This window comes from Branchiostoma belcheri, unplaced genomic scaffold, assembly GCF_001625305.1.
Source record: "Branchiostoma belcheri isolate BF01 breed outbred unplaced genomic scaffold, Haploidv18h27 scaffold8, whole genome shotgun sequence".
NCBI classification, from domain to species: Eukaryota; Metazoa; Chordata; class Leptocardii; order Amphioxiformes; family Branchiostomatidae; genus Branchiostoma; species Branchiostoma belcheri.
The window spans coordinates 3421648-3446087 of record NW_017804464.1 but is presented as its reverse complement, the minus strand read 5'-3'; the positions used below and the strand labels follow the sequence as shown (position 1 = coordinate 3446087).

Sequence of the window (24440 nt, the reverse complement as noted above, 5' to 3'; positions counted from 1 at the left end):
TCAATGTATTACTACCAACTGTACTACAGGGTAAAATATCTCGCTTTCCCTTTGTGTAGGCTAATAGTATAACTTTGGATAACACCAGGAATCAACACAGTACCAATTTGATGAGGCTAGTTATGGAAGTAAAATGTGCCTGATGGGGGATGATAATGAGTGGTGAGAAATGGCTTTGATTAATACTAGTATCCTTTCTATTTAATTAATGACTGGGGAGTGACAGCTCTGTTTAGCACAACAGAAAGAGAATAAACACATGAAATAAAACACAACTCGTGATGCTGTTTAACAACAAAATACAAATATATGATCCATAATGCCAAGGAGGTTGAATATTTATTTTTTTTCAACATAAATTTCTATTTAGATATATGGAAATAGTAAACCTTAATCAAACCAATGCCCTCTCAGTGACAGGTATGATCAATGACCTAATGTCCTTCGTAATATGATACCAAGCTCCTTGATAATACTACATGTAGTAACGTTACAGTGTATATAATTTGATGCTGCTCAACCCCATTCTGGAATGGAATCACCCGGTCGCGCGTACATTTCAACGACGCCCCCACCCCCAAAACACACACACACACACACACACCTACGTACTAGTATAGGAATATACCACCACCAAATCAAATGTATTACAAAGGCAGTTGATATTTTACTACCGAAATCTTCTTTTGGCTGCTAGCCACCTATCCAAACATATTCAGTGGCAGCTATTTGCGAGGAGAAAAGAGACTGAGCAGCATATGTAGACCTTAACGTTATATGCAGCAGCTACTAAGTGTACAGTTCAGTGGTATTTTCACATGTGCGTTGTAGCAGGAGAAATTACAAATCCTTTCGCAACATACGGGTATCCCAATTTGCGACAGAGTAATCACATTCTGTGCATATTCTTGACATTATTGAATTACTAGTACTTGTTCATAAATATTTTTTTCGTTCATGAAAGCAGCCCAGTCGTGCCTCACGCGGATAAACTGATAACCGTACGGACTGAGAGTCCAGTGAGCTAGTTACTAACCTGCAGAATATGTAGCCTGTAAATTGTCCATGAATCGGTCCAGGTGAGTAGAGATGAAAATTATAGAATAAATTCTCACAGGCCGTCCATTTTCATCCAAGCCTACCGCAAATCTAGTTTCGCATTATCTCGCGGCGGAGTTTACAACTCTCTCGAGGACTGCACCGTTAGATTTCTATAGTAAAGCAGTGAGGTTACTAATAACGGCCACATCCTAGGATACTAAGATAAGCCTCTTAGCTTACTAGTTACTATATAACGGTGGTCACCATTAGTAAGTAGTTACTATATATGGTATGTGTATCGGCTCAAAAACACGGGGCAAATCGGCTTTGCAGTATGCACTGAATTGCGGCAAATCTTACAATCCACATACTCATTAAAACTAACACAGTATGCTATCATAATACATATACAAGAATAATATTATACAAGTAACGTGCAATGTTGTCAACATGGCTTTCCAGCTCTCCGAGAGCCTCCGAAATCAGGTAATTTATGGCTGAAAATTACTGAACTTGCGATGGCTGCACTGATGATTCTGATAAAGATATGGATAAAACGTTTATATTACCACATAGCATAGCTTTTCTAGTTTTACAGACCCAAAGTTCAAGAGGACACCTTGAAGTTAAGAGGGTGTGACAGGGGGTTACCGGAACCAATGAAAGCATAATTTTCATCTCTATGCATTTTAGTCATCTTTAAGGCGCATTATCTCATATGGGCAGTGGCTTTGGTGAATGGTTTTACTGTGGTTTGAGAGAGGAACATCTACTGATTCAAAAACAAGCGTCGTTGGTTTGGGCCATACATAACGCGAGCTGTGACTGGGGGGTCTTTGTGGGGGATTTTCAGGTTGTGGACTATACTAAATCGGGCAATGACTTCTCCATACTGGGTACGCTTGGGACAATGTGGGCATGTCGATGTGTGATAATCATTAGAAAATTATCGAAGAAGCTTTGATGAATTGGGGATGTTGATTTGGGCTCTATATGGGGGATATGGGGATACCTGTAAATGGAACTAGGCTAATATTACACATTTTTTGTTCTTCTCTTAGCTGTATATAGCAAATAAGTTCCTTACTAACATATTGTGTACATCAAATTTGTGGTAGATATCAAAAGGATCTACATGGGGGTTATGAGGACTCCAGAAATGGAGATGCCGTTAAATACAGGTGCCAAATGAAGCAGACCTCTGAGCTAAGTTGTACATATTGGCACTTCTAAACACAAATCTAAAAGGAAGACCAGAAGAAGAGGGCTGGATACATATGAAAAATACCATAGCAAAAACAATGTATGAATGCTATTAGTAGTTACATGTGCGTTTCTTAAATAATGAGGGGTTAGTACAGGTATGCTGCAGTGCTATTACCAACCTGCGATGTGCCGATTGACTGTTGCGTAGCATGCACAATATATCTGATCATACATTGGTTTATATATTAGCGGTATCTCATTTTCAATTAATGTACAAAATAATGGGACCCATTTTTTTCTTCTTCGAGCGAGTTAGAAGTTTCGGCAGGCGAATGGATTTTCAGGAAAACATGCGAAGGAAGTTTAATGATTAACATAAGGGATCTACTCAGCTCGGGAGTAGGCAGCAAATTTTACAGTCTAATATAATCAATGTATTCTAACCCACAAACATGCATCAAAACCTCCTCTGGTCTAACACCACCCTTCGCCAGTGACAGAGGTGTGAGGCAGGGCTGTAACCTCAGCCCGACTCTCTTCAACCTGTTCATAAATGATTTAGTCAAGATGTTAGATAGTCCAGAATGCGTTCCACCCTCCCTACAGAATTTATCAATTTCCTGATTACTCTATGGAGTTTATGTCGTACTTTTTCTCGGAAACCGAGAAAGGACTTCAATGTGCCTTTGACAAACTAAACACTTTCTGTACAAAATGGAAACTCCAAGTTAACCTGAAAAGACCAAAGTTGTAATTTTTAACAAAACAGGGCGCATATACTAGTACATAAATACAAAATTCCTGCTCGATTTAGAAAATATAGAAATTACTACATCCTACTGCTATCTAGGTCTGTTTTTGTACTCATCTGGCAGTTTCTCACTAGCTCACTAAGAAACAACTTGCTTTAAAAGCCCGCAAATCTGTTTTAGCATCAAATCTCTTATCCGCTCACAAATCTCATTGAAATATTTATGAAGGATTTTTTAAGGATGTTATGTGGTTGCGAAATCTGGGGAAAAGATTTTTCAAATGACAACTGTCCATAATCGCTTCTGTGAAAAAATCATGGTGTACATTAAAACGCTAGCAACGGAGCATGCAATGCAGAACTTGGTAGATTGTCACTAGACACAGACGTATCGGTACGCCTATTCAAGTAAATTTTTTGGTTAAGACTGAGACAACATATGTTAATGCATGGTCACAAGAAAAATCTGCTACACCATGTGAAAGAAATACTTGACCGGAGTGGCTTCTCATATATCTGGCATAACGACAACGTTGATGTCGATAAGCAACACATAATTATGTACATTGCTTAGAAGTAGACTTTCTGACATGTATATCCAAACCTTTCTTTATAATCTCTCTGTTGATGCCGGTAAGCGAAGATTTTATAGACATCTGAAACCTGTATACACAATGGAATGTTATCTTCACATCAAACACTTCGATGTTAGATCAGCCATATGCAAGCTTAAAGTTAGCGCACATACATTAGAAATAGAAAAGGGTACATACAAACAATTGTCTGTTATTAAAAAAACAACAGAATATGTATTACTAAATATTGCACAGGATCATGCAGTGGAGGATGAAATGCACTTTATTTGCTATTGCCCTCATTAATTATAGCACTTAAAGGGATAAGTTATTCTAAATGGTCACCAAAATGTTCCCTAGCTTTATTTACCTTCCCAGCCTTCAAAAAACTGCATTTCTAATAACACCTCCCAATTCATACATCTCGCAAAATGTCAGTCATTTTATACTCCACTGTACACGGAAATGAAACCAACAATAACTACAAATGTATATCTAAAGTGGCATTAACATTACTTATTATCATTTTTACTGTTTATTTTTGTTATCCTGTTCTTTCAATTAGCCCTCGGGCATGAATTTGTAATAAACTTTCATTATTAATATCATACAGGTTTTAAAAAAATGTTTTTTGGTTAGGTATGATGAAAAATGGTCAAGTATAGTAACATACCATCAGTGTACTACTATGTAGTAAATGTCTATACAGCATATCTCTACTGATCTAGATTGAAAAAAGTTTAGGTACTAGCCTTAAGCACGCGATTGTTTATTGTTATCCTTTTTCTGAGTGAAATAACAGTATGCTCGAAGTACCATTACTTCCACGCGGCATGTAAATGACATCTCCATTCGTGTAGTCCTCATAACCCCCATGCAGAGCCTTTTCATTATCTAGCACAACGTTAATGCACATAATAATTTACCAAGGAACTTACTTGCTATCTTCAGCTAACAGAAAGCAATAAAAATGTGTAAAATTGGCCTAGTTCCATTTACAGGTATTCCCATATCCCCCATATAGAGCCCAAATCAACATCCCCAATTCATCAAAGCTTCTTCGATAATTGACTAATGATTATTACACATCGACATGCCCACATTGTCCAAAGTGTACCCAGTATGGAGAAGTCATTGCCCGATTTAGTACAGTCCAAAACCCGAAAATCCCCCATAAAGACCCCCCAGTCACGGCTCGCGTTATGTATGGCCCAAACCAACGACGCTTGTTTTTGAATCAGTAGATGTTCCTCTCTCAAACCACAGTAAAACCATTCACCAAAGCCACTGCCCATATGAGATAATGCGCCTTAAAGATGACTAAAATGCATAGAGATGAAAATTATGCTTTCATTGGTTCCGGTAACCCCCTGTCACACCCTCTTAACTTCAAGGTGTCCTCTTGAACTTTGGGTCTCTAAAACTAGAAAAGCTATGCTATGTGGTAATATAAACGTTTTATCCATATCTTCATCAGAATCATCAGTGCAGCCATCGCAAGTTCAGTAATTTTCAGCCATAAATTACCTGATTTCGGAGGCTCTCGGAGGGGGGTCCCAGATCTCCATAACGAAAAATATCTGGAGGGTTTTAAATATATGGCTGTTCATAGTTCCCCATACCTATCTCACATACAAAGTTTGAGTCGATTTGGCCGACCCCCATCTTCCGACCTCTGCCTGGTTTTCTCGTGCAATGACTCTTAAAGGTAAAATAAGATTAGAACTTTAACCTAACAACAGAGCTGAGAAATGTCCCACCTCTTGTCTGAATGGTACAGGTATCACCTGTGGGTCCAGTTGGAACATGTCTGGTACCAGTAAAGCCTTCATACCCAGGGCTAAACTATCCACATCTCTAGCCATTACACCAGGGGTTGAAATAACTAAAAGGGAAGAAGAGAATATAGCATTATTTTTGGGGTAAAGACTATTTAGGGTGTACAGTGCTGATCTACATGTAACCAAGTCAAACACTGGAAAGCTGCATGTGTAACATCTGTCCTTGGTGCTGAATGCTGAGTTCACTACAAAATACTTCAACTTGCAGAGAAAACTGTGGCAGCACTACAGCAATACGGCAGTACTACGGCAATAGCTTACAGAAGTATGTGTTTGAGAAAAAGAGTCAGTGTTAGCAGAACAGTATTTGTGAATTAAGCATGGTTTAGGGGACAGAAGCAACATTAGATGTTTAAGAAAAGGAGTCAGTGTTGGAAAATGCATGTGTAACATCTGTCCTTGGTGCTGAATGTAGGGTTCACTACAAAACACATCAACTTGCATAGAAAACTGTGGCAGGACTGAAGCATGGAAATAGCTTACAGCAGTACATGTTTGAAAAAAAAAGAGTCAGAATTGTTTGGGGAAAGTGTGAATTAGGCTCAGCACAGGTGACAGAAGTACCTGTTTGAGGAAAAGAGTCAGTGCTAGCAGGGGTGTTTGAGAAAAAGAAGAAGTTTAGAACACCACACTTACCTCCCTGTACTCCAGGAGAACCTTTCATCAAACCTCTGCCACTAAAAACAGAATAACAAGAAAGAGGCTACAACAAAGAGGCTACCATTGGCACCATCAGGTGAATTTAATCTTCCCATAACTAATCAAGAGTCATTTGAACATTTATAGCAATGTTCATGTCCATCCCTCCTGGCATGCAATGGAATTTCACCAAAAAATTAATCAGGAAAGAAGACAATGGCAAAATGTTTCATACACTTTTCATATACTACATGAAAATTGGAAATAGAAAACTATAAAAAGCTGTTCATGAATTCATTCAACGTACAAAATCTGCCACCCTTCAGTACCTGATTCTCTTGGCAGTTGGCTTGAGCCCACAGATTCCACAGAAGAGGGCAGGAGTCCGGACACTTCCACCGATATCAGACCCGAACCCCAGGAGCGACCCTCCCCCTTTGATCAATGCCGCCTCCCCGCCTGACGACCCACCTGGTGACCTCGTGGGGTCAACAGGGTTCAGAGTGTTCCCAAAGACAGGGTTGCTGCATGAGATACTGTATTATGGATGGAGATGAGAAGGATGAAAAATTGAAGTTAACTTTAGAATCTATTAATCACAATCAATCGTATCAATGCTTTGGATAGAATACCATCCATTTTTTTATGGCTCTTGGTGGCAAATGTTTTGATGTTGACACATTGGCATACCAAATCTGTAAAGTGTTTTTAGAACACAACTAGACAAATTAGCCTAAGAGGCTCGGTGGATGTCACTCCACGGTATAGGGAGGGAAGTCATGTAATGTGCCATTTCCAATGGCACAATGTCGGGCGAAAGTGAGTATCAAACCCGGGACCTACCGGTTCCAAGTCCAATGCTCTAACCATTGTGCCACCAATGCCACAGATTACCATCAATTAAGTCCAACATAATATATAAGTGGTTATGGTATCACCGTAATAAACTACAGTATCTAATTTTGTATTTAGTGATAATAAAAGATGATATATATTTGGTACAAATGCCTGCATTATTGCTGTATTTCATTGAAACATAATTACAAGAAATGGACCCATGAACTACACTATTGCTTCTGAGTCAATCCCAAAATATTCTCAATTGTCTAATTTCTACCTACCTGAGTAGAGTCTGTGGAATGTTGGTTTTGACAAAAGGCACGGCTCCTTGTTTCTTCAGCACCTGCACAATAACAGCATCTTCATCTGCAGGTGTGTCCAGGTGCTTTGTCACACCCATGGTGGTTGCCATGCCCTGGTCAACAGAATAGATGAATGTATGAGTGAATGAGTGAGTGAGTGAGTGACTGACTGACTGGAGAGATGAACTCTATACTATTGTGTTGTATTTTTCAGGTTGGAGATTCCAATCGGGTAGAATCAGGAAGAGATTCTGATTGCAGTCTCTGTCAACAGGTGAAGTGGGGTTGTGTGGCGTAAATGGTAGCATGTTTGGCTCAGGACCAAGAGGTCCCGGGAATCAAATCCTACCCATGCCACTGATCTTGTACCCTTGGGAAAGGCACTTTACACAACTTTCCTCAATTCACTCGGGTGGAAATGAGTACCTAGCTTCAGTTAAGGACGGCCCTCAGATAGGACGTTAAATGAAGGTAAAAGTATGTATATGGTATTAAAGGGGGTGACATCTGGCATTCTGATTGCATAATGTTTTCTTTTCAGTTAGGATACACATAATGTTGTACAGTAGAGTGCAGACCCCTACCTTGATATTGTAATTTTCCTTGATTGACACAGGAACACCATGGAGTAGTCCCAGGGGTTGGTCTGCTACATCCACATTCTGAGCCCTTACCTACATGATAAAAAAAACAGACCACAATAACAATTAAACTTATTAAGTTGATCGTTTTTTACATGAGCAGAATAATTTCAAATTGAAGTCATGAACATTCAAGTTTAGAAGATGGTATTATATGCCACACAACATTTTCATATAGGACACTGAATATGATGGAGTTTACAAACCAATGCATCTGGAACCGGCTCTGTAAGGCAGTTGATCTTATCATTCACTGCAGTTGCCTGAAGTGGAGGAAAACAAAAGAACATTTTCAGAATATAATGTTAACACACAGTAATCCTGTCAATGTTATCGTTGGTATCTAGTTCTTGATCTGAACTTGTACAATCTATGATCATGTTTCATTTCACTCCTGCTGTGAAAAATACCACTTTTTCGTAACTGTGGGACACAAGATTTCCCAGCCTTCAAAAAACTGTAATAAAAACATCCTACATATATATCTAACACTACAGACGAACCTTCTCCTGGAATGCCTGCAGCACCTGTACAGCTGACAGCTGTCCATCTCTCAGCTGCTGGCTGAGTTGGGGCAGAGGCAGGGACAGGATCTCTCTCCTTTTGGCTGCTGTTGTCTGTTTAATATAACACATAAAGTATTGGGTAATAAAAGATCATAGTTGATATTTAGCACTTGTTCCGAACAGAACAGTAATTACTAAAACATTGTCACTTGTCTTGCATAGCTTTACAACTTTCTTTCCTTAAATTAATCAGTTAATATGGTACATTTGTCCAAATTCTATCATTGCCAATGACACTTGAGCTAAAAAAATACAGAATTGGTGTGTTGTACTACATGTATAACTTAATTTTACTGTTTATTTGAAATGTTGTCCCACCCTTAACCTTAAAACAGTGCTAGTATATTCATTTCCCTTTGTTATTTAGTTGCAGACTACCAAATGTATCAATATCTTTCTGTGTTCACTCTTGCGGTTCATTTGTACGTTGCGCATTATCTTTTTAGCGAACGCCCACGAACGCCCGGTTGCGTATGCAGACTGCTTTTACCACCCCCAAATCGTACTAGGCTGCTTTTTCCGCCGATTGGACTGGACTTTGTTTTCCGCAAACCCGCATTTTGAAATGCATACGCCGAGGCGACGAAGTCGTCGCAGCGCATATTTTGCCGAAAAATGAGTACTTTAAAAGCTTGTAAAGCACGGACACTTCTCAGAAATTCAGCGGAGTCCTATATGAACATGTTTGTGGTGGTGGATTTTGCCGGCGTTGCGCGAGGGCCGATATTTTGCAAGGATTACTGGGCATTCCTTTCAAACCCGGAAGTAATAAAGTGGGTATTCGCCAAGAGGAGAAAAAAGCAGTAAATTTCGATTTATTTAAGTTCGGCTCCATGGATTCGCTTCAAACTTGGTCCGAACACGCGGATGCACACTCTGGACATGATCACACAAAAAATTTAAGATTCGTGCGACAAATCCTGGGCGTTCGTGGACGTTCGCTAAAAAGAGAAGCCCGTACGTTTCACCCCTAAAGTTGGACTTTGCTCTTGTTATGGTTGACCTCCGTTTGCTCCCGCGCTAACAATTTAGCCCCATTTTACCACTTAAGTCTTGCTAAATCGGTGCAAAATTAGTCGAAAACCCACTGAAAGGCAGAGGTGGCCGAGGAAGATCTACACAGGCCAAACCTCTGTGAGATAGGTACCGTGGAACGACAATTTATACTATGAAGCACTCTCTGCGATCTCACCCCATCGTCAGTTACCACAGATCTCTGAACGTCTTGCAAGGCTTTCCGACTTTCTTCCCTCTTCTTCAGGGCCTTCTTCTTCACCTGCTGTCTCCTGTAGACCTTCAGACCGACATAACAGCTCAGAACGCCAGCTGATACGGCTGTATAAGTGACTACAGAAGTATTCACACTATCTACTATAAGGTTGTACACCCTATCCATGTTGCGTGGTTCTGTGTATAATTGACACAGTGTAAACACCCTCAACAGTTCAAAGGGCATAAGTCGAAGTTAAGAAGGAGGCATGGGTTTTGTGTACTGCTGCGTCGTCTTCCATTGCTTGCAAAACAGAAGTCAATAAAATAAAATTATAAATTATCAAATTTTCACGGTTGTACCATTCATTCTGAAGGGGACAATCCCGATGGTGTGTGAAGGAAGCCGTTTCAGTACCAAGGACATGTCCACTGTTGGCAACATAACTTTTTTACTTTTACGTATTCTGCATTACAATGTTATTTCGCTAAGCGACGCTGTTTCACTGCTGGTAATACCACCGAGTAGAAGTACTTAGTAACACAAGTTAAAGTTTTATTCAGCTGAATATCTTGAATAACGCTGAGGAAAAAAGGAGGGGCTCTAGATCTATTGGCCCATACCAAGTGTCTTGAGTTGTGAGGCAAAGAGTTGCAAGGCATTTTGGTTATACTTTTCAAAAGACTAGTCCCAAGGTTTGTGCTGAATGCAATAAGAATATTGAAAATTTTGATTTCGATCAGCAAAAAATAATGTCACTGTTTCTTCATGAATATGAATATTCAAACGTTCTCCTATCAATTGAAACCCAGGAGAACCCCTTATTACTTCACCCTTACGGGATTTTATTGTTGAAATTTTGAACATTCACACACACAATCAATGTACTGACCAACGGTAGCAAACACGCCAACGCACCCAGCTCCCTGAACTACTTTCTCCCAGCGGAGGTATCAAAGCTGAGTAAACAAAACCCCCCATCACAGTGAAAGGGGAATAAATGATATTGTAAATACCTAAATCGCCACTCAGGGTTTTAGACTGGAACAAAAGACGCTATTGAGCATGCGGGTGCCACAGGTGTCTATACTCGGTAAAGTAGACTGATACATTTTGTCTGAAAAGAACCAACAGATGTCTGGGAAATAATGGCGAACTTTGCTTCCCATTCAAACCATTCACGGCAACGAAAATGACCCAACGGTAATTGCTTTTCTCCAAGGATGAAGCTACACTCCCTTGGGTTTTGTGAAGACATGTGTATGCTATAGATACCCAAAGCAAATTTGAACAAAAAGTTTACTTTTTAAATTTGATAGGAGTACGTCTGGTATTAATAAAAAAGATCCTGGTCAGTCGCTTTCCTACTCGTGACGATTATTTGAGTAGCCTCTACCAGGCTTTAGAAGCAGCAAACTTTTTCTTTTTCTTTTCTATGAACTCACCAGGCTATTTGGCCAATTTATACTATTCCGGTCAGTCGCTTCTGAAGCCTGGTAGAGGCTACTCTTAGACTCGTAGTCTTTTGCTAGTATGACCAACGAAAGAAAAAAGTCTTTTAGTTCAGTTGCTATCTTGCTTTTAGTGTGGCACCACAGATATCTGCATCAGATATGGCAAAATATGAGCGCTTCACCCGGGCTACAGTTTGAAGAACAGATAGTGGGACAGAAAGGGAAGAATAAAAGAAATGGCGCGTTACTTGTTGTTGTTTTGTTATTATTATTTACCATTGTACTTTGCTGTACCTTCCTTTGTCAGTAGTGGGGCTAAGATTTGCAACCTGCTGGAGTTGCCCACTACTGTGCCTCTGTAAGTTTCTCAATAAAAAAAGAACTAAGCTGGATAGAAGTTAACGAATGAAAATCGAATATGAACTAGAAAAGCAAGCTAACCACAGTAACAGCAACATCATCAAAAGGTATATCTGTCTTTCATCGTTTTGCTGACTACACACTTTTTATTGGAGATTTAACTGCGCACCATCCACACCAAACAAGGCGTGAGCGGACGTTCGAACCCGGCTTACATCCCAAAAGGGAAGCTTTTGGGCGTAAATTGAGCGAAAGAATTTAATGTCTGATTCGATCGTGAGACCGCGGAAGCCGATTGATCCTGTTATACGGACGAATCCTGCGATAAAAAACACATCGTGTCTTTGTCTGGTCCTGATCCACTCTTCTCTAGCCACTGTAGACGCATAGGGTCACGAGTCGCCCTAATCTGGTCCAACCGCTGTTGTCGCACAGCCAACAGTTTTCGGATGAAGTCTTTCTAACGAGATTTTCGGCCCATTTTGAGGCCGTCAGCGCTGGGATGACGGATGAGTTCCCCGGGCTCAGCTTGCCCGAATTAAGCGCACGTTGAGATAACTTTATTGCCTCCGCCAGCGCTCGGCTTTGTTCGGGGATCACGTCGTTAATTGGATCGTCATCGGACGGAATTTGTGTTCCTGTGGTCTAATGAGATTATACGTGTTGATCAGTGTTGTGAGAGGCGCCGGTGCGAGCCGTGACGGCGGGGATTACCGTCAAACTTTACCGGGGGCCTGCATGCCCTTTTCCGATAGAGCATAATCGGCCATTTTAATTCTACCTAGAGCGTAGACGGACCGCTCTAATTCAACGTAGAGTGAAGTTGGGCGCATTTTGCGTAGAGCATAATTCACCGTTTTAATTCTACAAAAAGCGTTGTAGCTACCCGGAATTTATTGTAAAACGTAATGGGGAGACTTCTTTAGTTCAGCGTAAAACGTAGCTGGCTCTGAAAATTTACCGTAGAGCGTTGTCGGGACACCCCCATGCAGGCCCTCTTTACTGCAGCACCGAGAAAGACGATAAACCGTTTGGCGGGAGGAAGCGGCTTTGCACGGGGACTAGAGACTCCAAATCAGTGCTTCAATATTGGCATTGTTGAGACGCAAAGATTACAGCAATTTCATCTTACTTTATGGAGGGACTTACCAGGGGAAAAGCCAATAGAAACTGCGTCTGTAGATCGCATGAAACAAGTACTGAAGACAGACCAGCAAACTTTTCAGTAAAAGTAAATGATGTCTTTCGAAACTACGCCAGTTGTGTGCTTGAATGACTTGAATTGAACCTTTCCACACAGAGCTTCAAAGAGATACTTTAACTAAAAGTAATGGTGTGAATTTCTTGAACTTTTCATAAGAAGCATATATTTGCATTTCGCTGTCACCATGGTAACGTAAAAGACATTTATAATCTATCTAAACTTCATTTCATAACCTATAGACACATATGTATACAAACGTGCGTAGATACGCACAATATGCAAAGTACGTTATAGATAAGATATATAAAAGTTTATCTTTTCTAGACATTTGACTAGGCTGCTGAGTAGTAGCCTTCTAAAACTCAACATTACGTTTCAGATCTTGACATTTTTATGTGTAAAACATGGGAAAATAGTTCACCTGTTCTAGTTACAACATTTGTACAGTTTTCAAATCTTGACATTTTATGTGTAAAATAGTGGAAAACAGTTTACCTTTTCTAGTCACAAAATTCGTTTTCAGATCTTAATATTTTTATGTGGAAAACAGGAAAAATACCGTTTCACCTGTTCTAGTTCAAAAATTCGCAGAGTACCCGTACAGACCCACCAGTGCGCTTATTTAGACACATACCGACTTTCCCAGAGCCGATCGGGGGGATTACGATTTTCCGGCCCGTTCCATAATGAGATTAGGGGGTTGCAGGCCGATTTTCCCGGCTAATGTGGGCGCGAAAAATCTTATCATGTCGGTGCATGACGTGATCCATCATGGCGGCTGTCAGGCGGGAAAAAGCACGCACCACAAGCCTCGCTGTGAGATGTCCGGACCGATGCTGTCAGGTATGTTTTTCATTTGCATGTATTCATATCATATCATATCATAGACACAGTTTCATAACACAAGTGGACTAAAGAAATGGGGGAAATCAAACATAGAAATCCACAGAAATTCAGAATAGGAATTGCCATAAATGGAAGATTAATTAAGCGCACACTGCTGAATATCTTGTAAAATATACATTTATGAAGTTTTTATTTCCTCTGAATATTTCTTTATTTTTTGACAGTCTCGTTCCCGGAGCAAAGCATTCATTATCCTGGGTACGAGAGTACCAGCAGTCTACAAGTGGTTGGTAGCTGCGCATGCGTATATATCTCAGGTGCGATGGACAATCGACTCGTATGTCACTGTTTACCGTCTCACTCATCAAGGCTTAATTTGTAGGGTCGCGGGAATCGAACCCCAAACCGTTGGTCAGCTCTCGTCACCTGCACCCTGTATCCTAACCCCAACCCGAAATCGATTGTCGTCGCACGCGTAATCACCTGTTTGGGTGCGAATATCGATGTCAGAAAGACAACAAACTTTCCTGACGCAGAACACACACTCAGTCCAAACATGGCGGCCGTACAGCCCACATCTGGCCCCTCCACACATGTGGCCCGGACCCCGACACGTACTATTGTTTTAACCTTAAAATAAATACACCGGTGATAATTTGTTTTTCTTGGCTGTTTGTGCAGGGATCTGCGGAGTTCAGTGCCACCCAGCGGTCGGACGGGCCGCAAGAAACTCGGGGCCAAACTAGCCGGTCGTCATGGCAACGGCTGTCGTCATGGCAACGGCCGAGCTCCTCCGCGATGTTTGGATCGGGTCAGAGACCTGGGAGAACATCATGTCTAAACGTCGTGCCGTGGAGGGGAAATAATAGTTCATTGACTTGACTTGACTCTATATTGGTATCCACATTTAGCATACATGTTCAAAACAGTAGTTATTTTTCCGTGGACCTTTCTAGCACACAACACGACACACAGGGAAATATACGAAATATGAATACATTACAATTGACAACAATAGTGAAATAATCAACATTGGAACTACAGACGGAAAATATTGTATGAATGAATGAATGGGTGAACGAACGAAGGAAGACTGTGCAATTAGCGCATGCATTAGTTGTAGAAAACAATGAGGGGAAACCAAAGATTGAATGAAAGAATGACTGAATTAATGAGCGCATGACAGAATCAATGAACGTAAGTGCTATCATAAAATTGTCACTGTCTTTGTAATTTATACATCGCATCGAAGAAAGTAAGAGCAAAATGACTTTTACACCTGACAAATAAGGAAACTAGTGAGTGAATTTATGAATTAATAAGGTAATGATGTTTGCTGCATAGTTAATGGTCGTTCTTAATTCATCAAAATACGATGTACAAATGTACTCTTTATTAGTTTATTAGCATGTTTTTGGTGACACGACAGTTCGAACCCAGCCGATGAAATATAGTACTATCTGAAATGCCAGATTAACTTTATAAATTGATGAACTTTTATCATTCCTATTTCTAGAGTGGGTTGAAAAGTAAAGTTTACACAGTTGTCAAAACGGGGCTGTAACAACACTGTTACTTTAGTCAGGTTTACATTCGGAGTTTCCTTTTGTTTAAACATCGGCTGATCCATTTCGCACATGTCCGTCCGGGAGGGTAGTGTTCGGACCAGATGGGCCGGGGTGGTGCGAGATGGTCGGGCTGGAAAAACTAACCTACGCCGCCCCCGGGACAGGGTTTGTTCCTCTCCCGGACGGAGGCACGTTCGGAAACAAACGTTTCGCTAGCGGCAGTCCCCCTGCCTCCCTCAACTATTAATCACCGCTCACCCCACCAACTTTCCAATAACATGTTGTTTTACAGGATAGCCATCGCTCCCGGCTTGACAAACAACGTCAGGGGACGATAAACTTCGTAATTTTCCAGGCGATCGCTGGGATCAGATAAGAAATGATCTAAACGTATGAAGTTAAACGAACCGTGGAGCTCAGGAATGATAGGCAGATGGGGAGGTGTGTTTATCAAAACGAACACGATTTATTTGAGAATATGACAAAGAGAACGCCAGCGATGAAAACTGTAGGCATGACCTCCGACCTAGCAGCGGAAAGTTTGCCTGTGTGTGGCTCACGACTTGGATGCAGACTTGGCTCAAGTTTAGGCTTAACTGTTGAAGTTAACACGTCTTCTGTGTGTTTCTAAGACATGTGGTCCGCCCGGGACCCTCAGCTGCTTGTAGGAACTGGAGAAGGAGTTGATGGAATTTGAGCGTTTGTTTTTTCTTGTCACTGATTTTGTTATTGTAGTGGCTGGTCCGCCGGAGTTAGTGCGTAGAGCACCTGTGAAATGAGAAGACGTTGAAGACTTGGAGGGCGTGAAATGGAAGTTTTACAGTCGCTGCGGTAGGGAGGGGGAAATACTTCCCCGCCAAATTCTTTCACGGTGGAAAAAGAAATAAGTTTGGGGAACATTTGTCCAAACGTTGTCGGAATGTAAACGCACTTCCGCAAGTCGCTGGCCCACGAAAGACTGCAGGTCGTGTTCTCGGGCGGTCTCGGCGAGGCTTCGCTGTTACAAAAGTATCAACATGCGAGCGAAAAGTCAAACTAGCTCCACCAAGTATGCCCAACCGGCCTGGCGAGATGAAACGCGCCGCTGTAGAATTAATCCAGGCGAGATATGTGCGGGGAAAACAAATAAATGACCACGGTCGTCCAAACTTCTCCCCCCGCCAAATATGTTCCGCACATGTGCGGGCGGTGCAGGCATCGGTTTCCGATCAGACCGTGTGTTTTGATTCGCACGGCAGTCACCACCACAAACTCATACCAGGCCTCTCGCAAGTGATTGACAACTCAGAAGGACGACCTAATAATGTGCTAACAGCAGACGAATGAGAAGGGAAGCGGCCCATCAAGCACAGCTCCCACATCTCCCCGGCTCTCTCCGCTGACAGATGGGCCGTGAGGACCTTTAACCCCGCAGGGACGCTGGGTGGCATCTCAAGACATGTCTAACTCCTCAGCTGATACCTGCACCTGTCTTACGACTATGTAGCGACATGGGGACATGTATCTACCAGTACCGCTAATGCCATTTCAAAGAAACTGCTCTGGCCATATTTGATGTGGTTTTACGACACATCGTTAGTTGGAGGATATTGACATTCTTGGGATGCCAGCAATGCCCTGTTAAAACTTTGAATGAAAGTGGGAGAAATAAAGGAAAAGATGAAGACCGAAGAGAGACGTAAGAGGGAATGAAGAAAAGAAAGAAGAACCTTAATAAAAGAAAAAAAAATACTCTCGAAAAGTATTCCTTTTTTTCATTTTGGACTATTCCTGTTCGAAATTGGTGATGACTCTTGCCCGAGTGCGCCCCCCGCCCTAATTATAAGCTGACATTTTTACAGTTCTCTGTCCAAGCCATGGCACGGGAGGCCACGGGAAATATTCCCGCGGAATGAGGGTCAGTCTCCCGGCCACAGGTTCACACCTGTACGGAGCGTGAGATGGGGGAGGGGGGCGGAACGTGACGGGCCCTGCTGGGACAGGAATGGTGGGCGTGGCGGGCGCGACTGGACGCCCCACACCTCCACACACCTGTTCGGGGATAGGTTACCGACGACCCCGCTTCTGGGTCCCGTGCTACGCCCGATCAACTGCCACCGCTGCGGCAGCTGTTGCTTCGTCAAGCTCAGGCCACATAAACTTTACTGTAAGGATGGCTTCCTCCGGGTTCCCCATATACGATGCGAGAGGTTGAAAAAAGATATTATGCCCTAATTGTGAAGATAAAGATCTGTGAAATGCTAGAACAGAAAAAATATTGAACCATGGAGGTAAAATACATGGGATATTTTTACCTCATTAAACACAGCACGGTATAAGAATGAATGACGACCTTTATAGCACATCTTTGCCACATTTGGCTAAGTACAGGTCACAATAAAACAAGATGAACAGATACAGTGAACAGATACAATAAGAAAGTTCACACTATAGTTATATAAATTCACCTTCTCGATTTTAAGTTATCGTTGAAATAAAGGAAAAGATATGTTTTTCGATGGATAGGTTGTCTACTTAGGAATTAGGAATATAAAGATTAATTAGGAATATATAGATTAATTTTTCTACAGTGCTTAATAAAAAAGGAAGAGCACTTTTGCATGGTGATTTTACGTATTGCTCAAGCTGTAAGTAAAAATGGTTATCAAACTTCAAGTGATAATTTCCTTGGGCATATTGGGTGTTCAGGACACACGCTAGTAGAATTAGACACATATGACAAGTGTTCCAACTGTCAGAGTCTACATGGAATGTACATAACTTAAACAACACAGCCACAGAGCAGGTACATAACTCAAACAACCCGGGGCAGGGAGTTCAGATTTGTAGCTAGATCGAAAGGTTGAGAGATACGCAATTATTTGCAGCAAAATTGCAGGTAATGTTGTATGGCTACGGATGGAGAAAGTTCATAAAAAAGTATAAAAAAAAGTATATTCCATATTTTTATCTTAGTGTCAAATTTGAAACAAAAGTATGTCGAAGTTCAAAATGGCCTCTTTGAGGCATTCTTTGAAAATTGACCCTTGTCACATAGTTTCAATCGGCTGCGGCAAGAAAAATGTGGCCTGTAGCTATCTAATCTTCGCCCGAGCCCCTCCCCCGCCTACTGCACGCGCCTTGGCTCTGTAGTTGACTCAAGGCACAGTGGGACTGTGGTGTGGCCATAAGGCAATGAAGAATATCTTTATTGTTTGTGTCGTGTTCAGTAGTTATCTGACGGCGTGTCGTGAAGACATGTCCACATCTGTGCCATCTATCTTGTTGTCTCCGTTGTCTGGTGATTTCCTGTACCGTTATCAGCCGCGCTTCATCCCGTAAATTCGACCCACCCCGGCCGGGCTTCCCCCCGCTGGCTTCCCCCGGCCCAGACTGACGCCATCCCGCCTTTGATGCCGCCGCCCGTCCCGGCACCTGCGCGCCATCTGTGTCCGCAGAACCACCGCAAGATGGGAGGTCCCGGGCCCGGCTACAGTTTACACTGTGCCGGGGAGAGGTGCAGTAACGGGAACGCCTTGCTGGATTGCCTCTTGCCCTCCCGGTCGTGGCAGGCACGTCGGAATGTAGCAGCAGTTTTGACAACCCAGAATCGAGCCGCAACAATTTATGTTGTCCCACTCACACAAGCAGATGTGTTACTCGTAGGGAAGGGGTGCTGTTCCACACTGTTTTGATATTTATGGCTGGCACCATTTTGGAGACACTAAAGTGACTAGATCTAACGCGTCAGCACAAATACACAACAAGATGGTGCAAAGAAAAATGCCACAGAGTCAAGAAATTAAGGGCTATGCTGTAATGAAGAAGAAGATGATGATGAACCGGTGAAGTGCCACCTTCCTCCTCTTTTCGTCAGTTTTTGACCTACTGTCATCCCTTGTTTATCTATTGTGTCATCCAGCAAACAAAGGACACATATGCCAATGTCTCAAAGGAAATACGAATTAAGACTCCTACGAGTGATGTTTGTATCAGTTGCTCCATCTCTCTTCCAAATTCCAAACTCACGATTTGGGTAGTGCCTTGCATGGCAATATTGGCAGATTTCTAATTTGATTCAAACCATCAACCATGTAACGTGAGAAATATGCAAATCTATAGTATATCAAAGAATTACTTTATTACGAGACTCCACATGTATACAAGGTCTCTATGTAAAAATAATATCCTTGATGTATGTGTATCCGGCACTATATGTTTACAATCATTACTGAATCATAACAAACCGGATTTTCACTCGTTTCATCTGAAATATACTTGGCATCTGATGTATGTGATATTCATCTATCCATAACATCATTTGACGTGAAAGTTGTTTAATTTGACGTCTTTCCACCCCAGGGGATGTTATGATAACGCCGCAAAGTCAAGTACCCGTGACCGTGAGACAATTCTACTCGTTTTGTATCAAAACTATCGCTGTTGTGATCAAACAAACAGGTACTTTAGTAGTTATAGAGCAGCGCTAGAGGGTCAATACTTTCTCAATTAATGGCATCGAGTGCAAGTTAAGGAATGCACTATTACTATACACAGTGTATGCACTATACTAAAACACTATCATCAAGTTATGTCAGGAGGCTTCATCAATGAGACTTAAGCTTTAATTTGAGTCTTTTTCTACTCGCCAGCTGGATAGACACAAATAGATCCTCGTGGTTTTCTTTTGTGGGAGCTCCGGAGAAAATCAACCTTGATTTTGGTAGATGCTGTTTTTTTTTTCACAAAGAAACGCAAGATGTACGATTTTCGGTCAACAACCTCGCCTGCTTTCTGGGACTGAAAACTATCAGCCAATGAGAGACAAGCACTACAGGTCACACAGGAGTGAAAACTTTGGAGCCTTGTGATTGGTTCATATGTCGAAGATTGGGTCGTACCATTTTGGGCCACAGGAGGGGGAGGTAATCAGGTTAGGATTTGATAGGAATGCCTCAGGCCTGGGAATGCCTGGTCTCCAACCAGCAGCTGGGATAAGGAAACATATGCAATTTTCTACCCCAACATCTGCTCCGAGATTGTAAATTTGTCACCGTGACTGATCGAAGCTCTATGATCTAGCCACCATCGTTTGATCCAGCTCGCAATCATCCCCAAAGTCACGTTCAGCATTGTACAACAAAAGACATATCCGAGTTATTTATAACCTCTTGTCCTCACCAAGTAGTGATCACGGTCACGTTGTTTTCTCTCCGTGAAGTCTTCCACTCTTGACCCAAGCAGCTTGCCCCTCTTTATCCACTTCAGCTCAAAGGGATGTGTTTTATATTCTAGCAACGTCAGGTCCCCCTACAACACACATGCCGCAATCCAACCAAACCACAACACTACAAAGTGCCCCGGACAATATTCAGGAATGTGGGGTCATTAGCTCTTTATACATTTACTGTAGTTATGACTTTCATAAATTTGATATCAAGTGTGCTTGCAACGGACAAGTCAATATTATTGTCTTCTGTTTAGTTGCGTAAGTCCCTGTTATATGTGAGCTGAAGGGGGTGGTAAACTTTATTGTCCCTCTATTCACTCCAGACAACACAAACTTATGGAAGTTCAAGTGTTACTCTGGAATGAAAGCTACCAGAGATGATGTAAACATAACACAAGGTGAAAAGTTAAAACTCTAGATCTCAGTTTGACAAACCTGTAACTTCCATGCTTTCTGCTATGTAAATGTATACGTTCTGGCAAGGTTGTATGTTTTGTGAGCGCTGTTTCACAATCAGCAACTTGAACACAAGACATTGCAGACATAGTGAATGGGTACATTACCTAGTTTTGTCTCTACATTCCAAGAGTCCCCGGCATTGCAGTGCTGTAGTCCGGATAACTATTTCCAGCCTAATACCATTCTTGCACCTACGCAGCCCTCAAAAGAGAAACAATAACAAATATACATGGCAGCCACAAACTCCTGGATGAGACCGCAACTTGTCATCGCAACGTCTTCTGGGAATTTGTGACGCCATTTTGATTTCTCAGAAATATCATTATTTCATTAGGTTGTCATTCGACATCTTACCAGCACTTTAAAACGCTGTTTTGAAAAGTCGAAGGTGTCCAGAATGTTGTTTTGGTGTCGGTAAAACATTTCCTGAGTCACCAGGTGAGAAAATAAACAACAGACACAGATTTCTATCTGACTTTCTGTGGAGAACACTAGAACGGAAGGAATCAAAGTGCTTTACAACAAAGAAAGGGAAACATTCCGAGAATTCAAAGATTGGGAGATCCCTATCCTTCTAATGGTCTGTAAACTATTCTCTTCTCGTTATCCTCATTGAGGCAAACTCTCAGTACAAGTTAGCTTGACCTACAGCACGATACCCTTTCATTTATCATCTCATTGATTCATTCACTCACTCACTCACTCACTCACTCACTCACTCACTCACTCACTCACTCACTCACTCACTCACTCACTCACTCACTCACTCACTCAATCAATCAATCAATCAATCAATCAATCATTCTGTGAAGAGACCACAAAACATGAAATGACGCCGACGCGAATACACTGAAAATATCGGTATCTTATACGTTTATTATGTAGCATATACTTCGTTTGTACTAATATAAATATCTTTACGCACGGCTTTGAAAAGGAGTGAGTTCACGGATACATATTTTCTGACTGACTATAAATCGGGATGAAGAAATACAAGATGAGTGCACACTGTTTGCTACAACGAAAATGAACTTATTGCATGTAACTGTTACCGTTTGTTCATACCATGCTGTATGATTGAATAATACTGGCGCCAAACAGGCTGGGTGTACTGAAGCACTCAGTTGGCAATCTCCCTGTTGTCTAAACTCTACCTGGATCATCAAGTGTTAGAACATGACGAATGTCCAAAATTTATTGCTCAAAGTAAGAGTTGTGAATACAGAAAATTTTCGTGTACACCCGGTTGAAATATGTTTTATTATTGGTAGAAGATTATGCATTCCTCATTTGCTGCGCAATAATCGTGATTGTTTGATTTATTTTCCATATTAAGTAGTAATTACACAGTAATAACAACTTACAAAAAGGTCAAGGTAATGAGTATTTCTAAGAATGCCCACGCCCGTGTTTACATAACCAAAGAAAAGAAAATCAAATCCTAAATCTACTTTTTTTATTCCTATTTGGTATTCCCTGTGTACACTTCTAGCCAGTTGTAGGACGTCTCCCTCATCTTTTCTGTGGCCTAAAAACGGGACATTTTCTAACATATATGGTCATTAGTGTTTGTGTGAAGAGTGTGTTGTTATAGACGGTGAGTGGGGGAGGGGGGCGGTTGTGTTTCTGTGTGTGGACAAGCCGTTGGTTTATGACCAGCGTATCAGCCGTGTGTGTGCGGTATATACTGTAATGATGGGGTTGTGTATAAAATCACGCCCGCCGAATCAACATAGACACGATTTGGGCGATAAGGAGGGTAAACACAGCCTCCAATATGGGCCTGATGGCCCAAATTTATGTTGCCACTTTGATTGGGGTGGCAGCAATGAAGAAGTCATTTGGCGATAGGGACGCAAGCCAAGTTTGTACAGGCCTTCTCAAGGGACGATAGCCGCGCCAAAACACAGGGAAAATAAAGGCCATAAACAGCAATAAAAGCCGTGAAGTGTCCGTAAATCCAGAGACACGGGTTCGAGTCTTGGCGACAAGGCAGAGGCGCAGGTGTCTCAAACTTGGCGCGAAGTCTCAGGGCCCCGCATTTCACTCCCACCACCTGTTGCTTTTTACTATTCCCAACGGCAGAACGATTCAAAATGTCAACGAACGCCCCTCCCCTTTCTACAGACCCCAAGAACATTCATACCTCCTTTATCAACTGCTTTGATAGTGCCGCCAGCTTTTATTAAGAGCGGTGTAAGGCGAAATTAGGTACTTAAGTCACCAAGTGCTGGACAGCAGCCTTGTTTCCAGGCAGCGACAAACAATTGACAATAACGCTTCATTTTGACAAGTAAACATTTTCTCAGCGCCATAAACGAAATTGTGCCCCGTATTTCTTCTATTGTTGCTTGCTAACGTCTATGCTTTAACAGTCATTATAGGTCGTACTGATAACATATCGTGTCAGAAAACACACCGCTGATACCCAAGAGTCTACCCGGTCTGGCGCTCTCCAACTTCGCGGGAACATTTTTCCGCGCGTCCCCTCTCCCCACAATCTATGGATGTCACTTAGGGGGCTTCCTGTTCGGTGTTTTGCCAGCAAGAAGACTTATTGTCGGGCTCCCGCAATGTTTTTCTTCGCCCTGCAAACTTTTCGGGAAATGTTCCAAAACAAATGGCCACTTTTGCAGGTGTGCTTGGTTCGGAATGGTGGGAGTTCCGGGGGAGATGGGGGAGGGGGGCGAATTCGACACCCGCTCAAGAACTCCTCGTATAAATGCATCTGCTATTCATTCAAAAATACAAATCATATCGTACACAGTACAGCAATAGTTTCAGTTTAAAACCCATCTGACAAGGCGCTCTCTTGAGTGAGGCGAGCCAAACGTTATTTTTTTCATCATTATATGGACCTCTTATTCTTTGTACATTGTACAAAAAGAAAAACACCTGTAAAGTTTCTATATCTGTATCGGTATATATAGCCGGGAATAACCGCCCTTCGGCGTAACACACCAGTTTCGCGGGCACGCGGCGCGGCGGCAGCTGGCTACATTACACCTAACCATCCCATAAGTTTCATCTGCATTTACTTTTACTTCACCATTTTATCCACTGTTTGTCACCGGCAAGACACAATCTAAAATGACATTCAGAATATTCACGATTTATAGAAGTCTGTACATTGAGTAGTGCAAATATTGGCTCGATCAGTATTACAGCATTTACAGAATTGGGCGGTTATTTACCTCCTTAATACATTTGACGCAGACACCTTTTGTCCTTCACTTAATGTCTCATCTCCTGTGAGTGCTTGACAGTTTTGCACATACCACTCTTCTTTTCATACCCGGGTTAAAGTAGGAAATGGCGTCTTTCCGATTGCGTTGAAGTAGCGCGAAGGGATCTTTGAACGGAAGTTCAGGTATGGCCGCGGTGAATATGGTAAATATGGTTAACAACGGTAATGGTGCCAGTAAAGGTGGAATAAAAGGTGTTAACGAGACATTGACAGTAACTAAAACGTACGATAACTCTTAACGCACAAATTATACCACTAGGAATTTAGGACGATTGGGGGAGGGTGGGAGCAGGCAGCTGACAGTATATGTACATGTACACACAGACATAGTTTACCTGAGAGTGTGAAGGTCGACGGAGTCTCTATCGATGTCCAGCAGTGCTCAGTCATATTAGCCTCTACCAGACTTCAGGAGGCGGCTGGAAAGAGTAGAAATTGGCCAGACATAACATGCCAGGGAGTTGGTCCGCTAGAGAGTACG

The 24440-nt window shown here is 41.9% G+C and overlaps 1 protein-coding gene across 1 annotated transcript in view; it reads right to left on the bottom strand.

Annotated features, from left to right (window-relative positions):
- LOC109486413 (fatty-acid amide hydrolase 1-like) overlaps positions 1 to 9850 on the bottom strand; it is a 13477-nt gene extending 3627 nt beyond the window's left edge. Inside the window, exons 1-8 of the mRNA XM_019790247.1 lie at positions 9595 to 9850; positions 8340 to 8453; positions 8043 to 8099; positions 7780 to 7869; positions 7175 to 7308; positions 6383 to 6589; positions 6051 to 6091; positions 5334 to 5458 (exon numbers count right to left, since the gene is read on the bottom strand). Coding sequence (XP_019645806.1) covers positions 5334 to 5458; positions 6051 to 6091; positions 6383 to 6589; positions 7175 to 7308; positions 7780 to 7869; positions 8043 to 8099; positions 8340 to 8453; positions 9595 to 9798 — 972 coding nt within the window. The 5' untranslated portion in view covers positions 9799 to 9850. The remainder of the gene's footprint in view (positions 1 to 5333; positions 5459 to 6050; positions 6092 to 6382; positions 6590 to 7174; positions 7309 to 7779; positions 7870 to 8042; positions 8100 to 8339; positions 8454 to 9594) is intronic.
- Between the last annotated feature and the right edge of the window lie 14590 nt (positions 9851 to 24440).